Here is an 11,909-nt window from a genome sequence, read left to right as displayed (position 1 = left end):
AAAAAAAAAAAAAAAAAAAAAAAAAAAAAAAAAAAAAAAAAAAAAAAAAAAAAAAAAAAAAAAAATTAATGTTAAAGCATTTGAAAGTAGTATAGCTTTGTATGGCACCTGATCCAAGTCCATGTCCATCATCCACCAGCTCCTTGTAACCTAAAAAACATGAGAGAATTTTAGTGAGATCAATGACTCAATAAGTAGCCTATTTGTAGGCTCTTAATCGTGCCATTAAGGTGTACTAGGGTACCACAATATTTCTTGTCTTGTTCTTGTTCTTGACCTAAGAACTTGGGTTCATGGGTTTTGTTCTTGAGTTCTTAGTTCTTATTAGGGTAGTCCAAGGACCTTGGTCTTGAGTTATGAATTCTTAACCTTGGCTTTATCTTAAGGGTCTTGGCTCTATCTTAAGGGTCTTAGCTCAGAGCTCTTATCTCTTAGCTATGAGTTTCTAGGTTCTTAGTTTTAAGAACTTGGATCTAGATTCATGTTCTAGTCTTCATCCTTAGTTCTTAGTTCTTGTCCTTATTCTTGTCCTTAATCTTGTTCTTTGTTAGCTCTCGTTCTTTTTTCTCGTTTTGTTCCCTAACACACTCCTCCTAGGATTTACAGTACAAGATATAAACCTGACAACCTATATTCAAGGCTTCATGCGTTTCAAGCGACACAGTCTGAACCTACGTTCAAGGCTTCATGCATTCGAAGTGGTGTAGTCTATACCTGTATCCAGGATTTCATGCATTTCTTGCTACATAATCTAAAAACTATGCTAAGGTTTCATACATTCCAAGCAGCTTACTCTGAATACATGTATCCAAGGCTTCATACGTTCCAAGCGGCATAGTCTAAACCTGCATCCAAGAGCTTTTTATGTTCCACGCATTGCAATCTAAGTCATGAACTTGTTGTACCTTGGGAGGTCTAGGGTTTCTGAGTCTTAGGACTTTGGTATTTTAGGTCAACCAAGTAAAAAGAATTACACTATTGGAATGCCTATGGGCTTGGTTGGATGACTTAGTGTTGTATGAATGATACAGTGGCCTATACATGTCATCTTTTGATGTTATGATATATTTTATTATGATTATGTGATGTTTATTATGGTTATGTGATGTTTTTATGATTATGTAATGTTTATGAGTATCATGTGATGCATAAAGTGAGATCCCACATCGGTTGGAGAGGAGAACGAAGCATTCTTTATAAGGGTGTGGAAACCTCTCCCTAGTAGACGTGTTTTAAAACTTTGAAGGGAAGCCCAAAGAAGATAATATCCGCTAGCTGTGGACTGGTGCTTATACAAAAAAATATCTGCTTATGGTGGGCCAGCATGGACATAGATTCTATATCGGTTGGAGAGGTGAATGAAATATTCCTTATAAGGGTGTAGAAACCTCTCCCTTGTAGATGTGTTTTAAAACCCTGAGGGGAAGCCCGGAAGGGAAAGTCCCAAAGAAAAACCCTGAGGGCAAGCCCAGAGGGAAAGCCCAAAGAAAAACCCTGAGGGAAAGCCTAAAGAGGAAAATATCTACTAGCGGTGGGCTTGGGCGGTTACACATGTACTTCTAGAATGTTATGTCATGTATATTATGATATCATGTTCATGTTATGCCTATAAGACATTCGATGAGTCAAGTATGTTAAGAATGAATGATATGCCATGTTCACGTATGTATTTCTCATAGGAAGATTATGTTAAAAAGTATGGAAGTATGATATGCATCATAAATATGAAGTATGATTTAGAATGCAAGACCTCATGCATGTTGTATATCATAAGCATGGAATACTTCTCCAACATATTTTTGTACGGACATGTATCCATGATATGACATGTACTCCTTTCATATTATTGATTTTCAGAAGCGTGAGTGTGCACTAGCCCGTAATCAAGCCTCAGGAGTACGTAGACGAGCTCGCTGCATGAACTGTATGTAAAAAAGTATTACACGTCCACCCTACTAAAAAAGAAAGTAAAGCCCAAAAAACGGTCACAACATGACAAGTCCAACCATGAATCATGATTGCTTGTGATGGCATTTTTTCACCCAAAAAGGAGGTTACTTATTGACTATTTTTAAATACTGAAATCATGTTTATTAATTTTTTAGATAGAGGTAAAGGCTCTCATGTACCAATATTGTGTCACCTATGTAGGCAATGGGAATAAAATCAAGATAGAGATGAATTTCTGAATTTAAGTCATAACTCTCGGGTTAGGATAGGGCAATTGCATTCCTTTCAAACTTTGATAGGAGAGGTTGTTTTCTCTATTTTCAATTACGCTATTTCTTTGATTTTACCTTTAAATTTGAAATAAAGTGAATATTTAAGTCCATGCAAACATTTAAAAGCAAACTATTTTAAATGATTTTCCACCAAGATTTTAGTATGTCATTGTGATCCTATCGAGGAGTTGCTAGCTAAACTCATGTCTTTTTCGCTAACCATTCATGTTTTTATAACGCCCCTCATATGTTGGAACTTTATATAAGATTATGTCTTATTATAACACCCAAGCTCCAACGAAAATTAAATACTAATTTTTTTCTTAAAAGTTCTATCTTCTAAAATTAATTAAGAATTTGAACTACTGAATTTCAAAATAACTCAGAAGAGAGAAAAAATTCACAAAAAAGAGGAAAACTGTAAAAGTCAACCCAAAAGGCAAAATGGTCATTTGGACTCTCTTTCCAAATGAGGGGTTTGTAAGTGACCAATTAACGAATAAGTAAAGAAAATAAAGAAGAAAAAGAAAAAGAAGTTAAAGGATTGGACGAAGAGGAAGGAGAAATCATCATCCACCCTAACTAGTGGCAGAGAGTCTGAATTTGGCCAAGGTTTCTTCACAATAACTATTTAGAGGCTAAAGAAGAACTATACTTCATTTGGTTCATCTAATCTATCAAAGATAGAGAAAGAACTAGAGGTAAGTATTTCGAGATTTAACCTCCTTTTCCTCAAATACGTGAGAGTCTAGTAAAGATAAGTTCTGAAATTTTAATATTATATTCTTCTAGGAGACATTTCGCACAACTTTTGTGAAGGAACCTTGAGTCGAACTGGACCGGAAGTTGGAGTTCTGATGATCATCAAGAACTATAAGTTTGTGTCTTGGACCAACTATGCATGCAATTATTTCTATGTGTAGTTAACAAAAGAGGATGAAAATTATTTTGTTGGAAATATGGATTCTAACTCAACAACTCTAAGGAAGGAACTAAATTTATTCGAATAACCTAAACAATGTTATGAAACTCTAAAGAAAATAGGAAAAAAACGACTGAAATTTATAAAACTGACAAAGAATCGAATCACAGGTGAACGCGCTTCTAGAAGAGGGGATGACGCACGTCGAGCATCGGCAAAGACACATGGCGGCCAATGAAAGAGGAAGGTTTTGACATTTGGTTGGCATGCACGATTAGTGAAGTGACCCAACCCAATAACTAAACCATGACCCAATCTGCTACCTGCTCCGAAAAGAACTGATCAAACCAACTCGGACAACCCATGCTTTGACCAGACTCGACATGGAAGCGACATCCAATGAGTGATGTGTGGCATAGTAAGAGTGTGACTACTTCCCCCTTAGGTGCGTCTATATTTGTGTGTGGGTTGTGTGCATGAAAGATAATTAGAAGGGCACACAGTGCTTGAGTTTGCTATTTTAGTCCATTTTGACTCTCCAGGGTTAGTTTTTCACCCCAATTTTGATACTAACCTTATTTTGACTTGAATTATGTCTTACTAAAGAATCTTTTTTAAAAAAATGGAGCTCCTAGCAAGCAGAAACTCAAGCTCGGGAAAACATGTCGATCAATGGTATAGACTTTAATTCTCCAGGCGATTGAATTAGTCTTGAAGAGCTAGTCTCGAGCATCCTGAAAATGAACCGCCTATAAGCCCTAAGAATTGAGTAAACCTACATGGAAAAGACGACTAAGAAGGCTTAATATGCCTAATAGGATTGTGAATAGTGTCATTAGAGTTTCTGTTCCTCCATTCTCTCCGACACCTCGTAGCGTTATCAACTACCTAGGTCGAACTCAATAATGTCTCTATCAAGCGGTAAGCCCTCAAGAGAGGTACAGTCAAGCTAGGCCTAGACTGGATAGGGTAGTGTGCTGAGGCCAGGTATGGGGTCTCCTAAACAGGACCTTTGCATTGTAAACTCATCATGAGAGGTGGAGTGGAACCGTGCAAGTAACCTAGTAGTTGGCTAAGTATGGGGTGTCTACCCCACATTCAGTGTGACTCTATGGCTCTGTGGAAGGGTCATCAACTAACCTTCTATAAATGATGTTCAGACTAGCTAGATGTCATACTACCTTAATAGATTTTATGAGGTCACATCTCAACCTAGGATGTCGGATGTTCATTGTTATGGCCATGCAAGCTGAATAGTCAAGAGAACTGTAAAGTTAGTTCACCATAAGCTATGACACGTCCTCCAGTAAATTTGCAATGCTAGAAATGGGTGAACTACCTCTAGACCTAAAGTGGGTTCATAAGAAGTAAAAGAATCATTCAAAACTTTGAGGTCTTCCCAGAAGCGCAGCTAGCTGTAGAACTAGGAGTTATTTTCTAAATCCTACCGAAAATCTTGTGGTAACTTATTAGGATAAGATGCTAGGAGAGTCTACAAGTATGTTGCTTATTGATTATTTTTATACTCACCTCATTCCTCATTTCTTTTCCAGGTGCTTGCTGACTCCCGATCGAGGTCAGAGAGCATTCAGAAACTATTTAGTCACATAGTGGTTCGTTCTGGGGCGTTAGTCCATTTGCATGTTGTGAATATTTTGTATTTTGTTCGAAATTGCATCCCAAACTCATTCATCGTTTGTAATAAACTCAAATAACCTCGATTTGCAAATATTCTTGTATTGATTTTTTATTTATTATTTTTCTTGTTGTTTATTTTTAACTTTACCCAATTTTTACCTATTTTATTTTTTATTTATTTTACTTCACTTTAATTTTATTTGCTTTTCTTTGGTGTTTTTTTAATCACAGGCCAATATTCAAAACCTAAAAAATCAGATTGTGACATTTACCATTCATAGATACGCATGATCACAAGTAAGTAAGATGATAGTTCACTCTAGAACCTAGTTAGGCTATTCATGAGATGATGCGACATCAAAATAAATGAACTATGGGGTTAGCTCATGTATAAGAACCAGAACTTGGGAACTTTAGTACCTATCAAAAGCTTATATCATTTATAGAACCTCGACTTAAATTCTGAGAGTCTAGAACTTAGATCGCTGTACTTAACTAGGATATAAATGCAATTTTAAGTCGATCAATAAACTACTTATCGAGTATTTTTATACCTATACAAATTCTTACTTTTTTTTTTTTTTTTAATGATAACCGCGTAGTTAATCGAAGATGGGAGTAGTGGGAGTTGTGTGGTCACAAAAAGAAATCAATCACTAAAAAACTAAAGAAATTATTTGTGAAGTTTACTAGAATAGGCTAACACTTTCGGTCATTAAGAAGCATACCAATTCTCGAATCATACTCTTTCGTTATCTCCTTCACTATTTTTCAAAGAATTATACCAATTTTATTTTCTCATATCATAATTAGATATTGGTCCAAATCACTTACAAATTTAAAAAGAAATATTAGTGGAATTTCAATGATCAAAATTTTATAATTATAAGATCTGAGTGGAAGACTTTTCTTATATCTATTTGGAATATCAAATATTTAATAAAATGATAGTTACATTGATTAATCTAAATATTATGTTAAAAAAATAATAATAAAGAGAGGAAATTAAGATGGGTTGAAAAGAATGGAATAGAAAGCACTTTAAATGAAAACGCCACACTTTGATTATATTCTATTCCGAGTCCGCCATTCATTATGAGAACAAAAGCATACGAGTTCCTATTTTATTGGCCCCCTTTTATTTAACCCATAGTGAGTGGGTGGGTGGATTGGATACACCTTCTAGACCTATTCTCCACTATAAAATTTACCATGTTTTTTATTGGTGTTTTCAAATTATAAGAGCATGTACTATGCATAAACTTATTTTATTTTATTTCAACTTTCTTATATAAACTTTTGGCTTTTAAAAAAAAAATCCAATATGATACGTTGAATAAGATGTTTATATATGTATAGCTTCTTAGAAGTTTTGAAATTTTTTTATTGACTTTTCTTGACTCGTAATGGAAATTGATCTAAATACTTTTTATTTTTATTATTATTATTTTGAGGAATATGTTCAAATGTTTTATTAATACAACATTTAAGATTTACATAGTTACTATTACAAGAGTTTGACCCTTATAGAATGGGTCCATACTGGTTTCCATCATAGAAAGCAAACCATGTGGCCTTCATTTTGGTGGGGTTGTAATATTCCTTTCTCGAATGATTTAATAGTTCTCGAGATGTTTCTTCATGATTTTATTGGGTTTTTGTCTTTGCATCCATAAAACAAAATGGATTTTAAAAAAAAAAAAAACCAACATTGTGGATTAATAAAGGTGATATTTGGTGTATGGGTTTAATAATTTAATAAGTTAGCATCAAGTAAAATGCATGGTTTGGATTCACGTAGCTCGTAAAGGTATCATACGTTGTCAATTATTGCATGATAAAAAGGAATCAAGATTAAATCACTATAGAAACTAAATTATTACACACTAACGATTTCGTTAATTCATGAACAAAAATCGAGCATTTTTTACCTATGAACTAATTTGACACAACGAGATAATGTTAGATTAAAAGTTAACACCCAAATATAATAGTGATAAAGTGTCATTTGTAAGAGAGAGGAGCAAAAAAGAGGAGCAAAAAGGTAAGAAATTTATTATTTCTGAGCTAATTAAAACCCTAAAAATCTGAAATGAACACTGCAAAACTGTAAGCAGTTAGGTTTTAGGTAGGTAGGCAGAAGGCAGGTGATGATGATATATAGGTAGAATTGGGTTATAAGCAGATTGAACTATAAACCCATTTGGCTGTGCTTCTGAGTTTCATGTGTGTGTTGTTTTTCCAAACAAATGAAACCAAAACCCAAGGGATCTGCCTTTGTTGTATGCCTCAAGTTTTTAGCCATAATTTTGTCAGTTTACATCATCACTTATAGTTCTAACTCTTTGAGGCAACTGCATGCTTGTTAAATCTTCATTTGGGAGACCATATCCTGACCTCTTACTCGGTGTGTTGCTCAGTTGTTGGCTTTCTTCTGTTGTTAGTGCTAACAGATGGGTGCTCTCCTTGGTCTTTCTGAAAACCAGATAAGTTATTCCTGCTAAATATATTGCCATCCCTGAAAATCCAAGTATCCCTATGAAGACGACTGCTACGAGTTGGAGGTCGTTATGAAGGAGAACGTGGATGAAGCGGGTCATGAGGTAGTATATGTTTATAGCCATGATCAGGCACCCAATAATCCATGTCAATACCGTAATCTGCATTTCGAATGAAAATTAATCAAGTGATCAGAAAGAAAACTATGATGATCAGCTTCATCCTTTGAGATAAAAACTAAAAGGAGAATGTATTTCAAGCAGAATAATCTAGCCTTTCCTTCGTAATAGGATTAGTATGATATAACATGTTATGATCCTTTTTCTAAGATTAAAATAACCATTTACATTTTGTATAATAATCTAGGTAAAATTTCAAAAGGCATCAAATTCAACTCTATAATGAGCACCATTCAAGATAAGAACCGAAATAAAGAACGGTGTTATTTTCTTCCTGATGTTTGTGGACGATAGGAATTTGTAACAATCCACACCCACCGCAGATATTGTCATCTTTGGGCTTTTCCTTTTGGGGTTCACCTCAAGGTTTCACCTCAAGGTTTTTAAAACCTTGCAGGGAGAGATTTCTACACCCTTTAAAGAAAGTTTCGTTTCCCTTTCTGACCAATGTGGGATCTCACCGAATTAATTTGATACAGTTTTTAGTTTTTTATTTTTTTATAAGATAAAAGCTTATAAACACTACTTTTGCGTATGGGGTTCTTTGTCTTGTTTTCTACTTTTTAGAGATGTTTTCAAAATTCAAGTTAAGTTTAGAACCGAACCTATTTTAGTTTTTGGAATGTGGCTAACAACTCAAATATTTTCTTAAGAAAAATGAAAGTCATTTGAAGGAAATGATGAGAAACAAGCACAATTTTAAAAAACGAACTCGTTATCAAACAGGCCTTCGTTATAAGGATTTGAAAGATGTTTTAACTCGACCTTTGTCTGGAATCATCTAAGAAAAGAAAAATGAAGTGTTATAGAGTTAGCTACTTGGGTCAATTGGAAATTACCGCAGTGGAGTTGACATGTGTTCCCATCTTGGTCCTGCTGCTTGTGAACTTCAGAAGAGGAATGAGAGCAAAAGGAAGTTCAAATGACAAAATCATCTGCAGAAAACAGATGATTGCAGGGAGTCAAATGGTTTGGCCTTCAACCTTAAGCTATATTACATTCGTAGGAAGTATATCGCTTACCGACGCAATAATGATGAGCTTCCCAGCCCCAGAAGACCCACCAATGATTGCAACAATCAAACTAGGAACAATTGCTAAGCATCGGGTTAAAAAGTTTCGGACCCATGGCGTCAATTTCAAATCGAGAAACCCCTACAATACATAATGGATGAGAGCCATAACTCAGAGAATGAAAGGAAGAAGAGCTTTAACATGGCAAAAGGAGCAGCAGTATAATACCTGCATAACATACTGTCCTGCATAGGTCCCTGTTATGGTAGAACTCTGTCCAGATGCCAATAAAGCAATGGCAAAAAGTTTTGAACTCCATTTACCCAATACATTCTGCAAGAAGTACACAAAACCTCTGTAAAAAAAATGGCACAACATTGATGAGGGAGGAACCAAATCCCATGAGGTAAATATGGATATGGTAAAAAGTTGCTAAGATCACTCGTACTCTCAATAAAAATGAAGCTTTATTCAAGTCCAAATCATTGCAGCTCATCTGGTCCTCCATATTTAGATCTGGTGAATTGCAAACTGCACCACTAACTGAAATGACTGATACATTAATCAGGAAAGCCACCATGAGAGCAAATCCACTCTCGATCATATAAAATCTGCAAGCTTCCTGTGATGAAAATGTGTACTGTTAGTACTATAGAATGTGGAATTGCAACTTAAATCATAAAGCAGCAACCAAAGCTTTGAAGTATGCTTCTGTGAAGCAATGAGGTAAGAAACATCACCTTGATGCCAGAAACGGATCGGGGTATTTTCCTAGAGAGCACGAGTGCCGAATGAAGAAACAGATTGTGTCTGCAGCAGGTAGTTCGACTTAGAATATTGAAACAAAGGCTATGAATGTTATTAAGGGATATAAACGACGTACGGCATAACCATAGCACCAAGAAGTGAAATGGCAAGACCAGTAGCACCACTTCCTTTTAATTGAGGGACAAATAATCCATAAAAAACTTCTCCAACATCAGGCTTTGCATAGCCCAGCTCCAGGAAGAAGCAAATCGCAATGGTCAATACAAGAAAGGCAATCAAGAATTCAAGCTTTCTAATCTGCATGGTTGATAGAAAAGCAGTCATGGTGAGCATTTAAAGTATAGCTAAAGCTCATCTCTAAAACTGTATTGCTGCAACATAAGCAAAATGCAGAAAAATGTAAATCTGGAAATACCCCATATTGCTGCAGTGCAAGAAGGAAGAGTGTGCTAAGCCCTGTTAGAAGAACACCACACCATACAGGAATGCTGAAGAGCATATTCAATGCAAAAGCGGTTCCTATAACTGGAAGCATAAAGGATGAGACATAAGAATAACTTCAACAACAAACAAGAATTCTAATAATGGAATATCTTAAATTTTAAAATTTAGGGACTAAAGTTGTAAGTTTGAAAGTTCGAGACCAAATAGATACAAATGGACTAAAATTATAATTTAACCCAACTCAAGATATGCTTTTCAGTGTACAAGCCAAACATCACAGTTGGTCAATGGACGTGTAATCAGCGTATAACAGCATATGCTGAGTAGTTATGATATTCCCCTTCTCCTCCACCTACTGATGCTAACAATACTAGCTTTAACGACGCATTCGTATCGGCAACTAATATAAATCTCCACTCATAAGCTACATGAGTACAAATGAAAAAGCCTAACCATGCAACAGTTGTTCTCATTTGTTCTATGACCAAGACTATTTTTCACTCAACTATTTGATTACTAACGAATATGATTTCTTTACTTTACCTTCAGGAATATCACATGCAACAATTGCAATCTCAGCAAGAACCCATAGGATGAAATTTTGCACCTTGGGGTACTCTGCTTTACAGTGCTCTGCTAAATGTTTCCCTACATGTGCCAAAAAAACAAGAACGAAAAGATGTCTAAAAACGCTAGAAACTATTTCGACAAGAAGAAAAAGTTAAGCAGAAGTCATTTACCTGTGACAACCCCTAGATTTGCTGCTAAGGATTGAATAATGAGGGCAGCACAGGAAGCCACTAATATGATCCAAAGCAACTATACCAAGAGAAACGATGTTAGGTGTCAAGGTCCACAAGGAATATAACGAGCAAGTGCAATTCGAATGACACGGTAGAACTTTCTGTTAAATTGGACCCAATTCAGAATGCTCAGTACATTACATAACTGAAAACATGGACAAAAACTCTATGTTTATATAAAAACTCTATCTTCATAGCAGCATGCTTAGTTTATTAAACGAATCCATCCATAGAGAAGGGCGTGGGAACAAGAGATTGAAATATGTTACCACCAAATGATGTGTTTTTAGTTGTTAAAAGTAAGGGAACTGTATCGAAACAAGAAACGAGCACTTACGTACCCCATACTTGTACTGAGCTCCAGATTGAAGGTCAGTTTCAACTGAGAATAACCATATAAAATCTTCAGAATCGGTTCATAATGGAATAAAAGAAAAAACCACAAATGAGAGGAACTTCAAATCTTACAATTCCCAGGATCAATATATGCAATGGATACAAGAAATCCCGGGCCCATATATGCAAAAAGGTTCTTCCAGCTTTTCTTCTGCACATAACACGCAACAGTAGCTCTCAATCAATAAAATTCCTTCAGAACTTTTGTCTATGCCCATTACTTCATAGCTTACAAGTTGTTAAACTCTCGCAATGTCTCAATCAAGGTACAATTAAATGACTAATTATCCAACATCATCAGAACAACAAAGATTAAGGCTCACATCAGGAACAACAATCTGATCAGTTTCCGAATTCTCGATCAATGGTGCGTGTGAAAAACTCTCATTTCCAGCCCTCGCAATGAACTGTGGCTGCCCAGAACTAGACCCTCCAGCCGCCATTTCTTGAAACGAAATGAAATCTGAAGTTAGCTAAAACGAATGCTCGGAGTAAACAAAGAAACAAACAAAGAAACAAACAAAGAAACAAACAAACACATCCACTCGCTATCTCCATCCCAGAAATCAAATTAAACCAGAAATTGAAGGAAAATAGAGTAAGAGTGAGCTCAGATTACGAATATCCAGAACAAAAAACTGATCCCCTGTTTGGTTATTCCATAGCTGAATAGGTCAAAAACTCGAAATATGATCAGGTGGAGAAAATCTAGTCGAAGAACTGGGATTGAACGCATTTTGGGTAAACAAACAAAGAAAGGGGAAAGGGGGCGCAACAGATCTCAGTTGGCTAGATATTTTTTGAGATTTTTTCGAAGAAGCAAAACAGAGAATTGGGGGAAGTGATCCGAAAAGAAAATAAAATTGAAGAAGAAACCTTAATCGAGAATATGATATGGCGTGGATGATGGTGTGTTCGATAAGGTAGTGGCCAGAGCTCCCGCTTTGCTCACTCTCTCAGAGCTCTCTCTCCCTTAAATAGCCTCCCTACCTTCATGTCTCTCTCCTCCCTTTCAGCTCTCTTCT

The 11,909-nt window shown here is 35.7% G+C and overlaps 1 protein-coding gene across 2 annotated transcripts; it reads right to left on the bottom strand.

Annotated features, from left to right (window-relative positions):
- Positions 1-6,813: 6,813 nt before the first annotated feature.
- Positions 6,814-11,909, bottom strand: LOC111791400 (metal transporter Nramp6-like). Of its 2 annotated transcripts, none has more exons than XM_023672721.1 (14): positions 11,761-11,909; positions 11,208-11,329; positions 10,957-11,035; positions 10,830-10,870; positions 10,426-10,504; positions 10,229-10,333; positions 9,657-9,766; positions 9,357-9,538; positions 9,214-9,283; positions 8,922-9,095; positions 8,702-8,806; positions 8,483-8,614; positions 8,300-8,395; positions 6,814-7,442 (listed from the first exon to the last, which is right to left on the bottom strand). In XM_023672721.1, exons 2-14 carry the CDS (start codon positions 11,325-11,327, stop codon positions 7,095-7,097), a joined length of 1,641 nt encoding a protein of 546 aa, XP_023528489.1. In that variant the 5' UTR covers positions 11,328-11,329; positions 11,761-11,909; the 3' UTR covers positions 6,814-7,094. The 2 variants fall into 2 exon arrangements, with proteins under 2 accessions (XP_023528489.1, XP_023528490.1); XM_023672722.1 differs by lacking the exon at positions 11,761-11,909 and adding an exon at positions 11,504-11,705.

This window comes from Cucurbita pepo, chromosome LG03 (assembly GCF_002806865.2).
Source record: "Cucurbita pepo subsp. pepo cultivar mu-cu-16 chromosome LG03, ASM280686v2, whole genome shotgun sequence".
NCBI lineage: Eukaryota > Viridiplantae > Streptophyta > Magnoliopsida > Cucurbitales > Cucurbitaceae > Cucurbita > Cucurbita pepo.
Note: the sequence above shows the minus strand (reverse complement) of the source record. Positions and strands in the feature narration are given on the sequence as shown.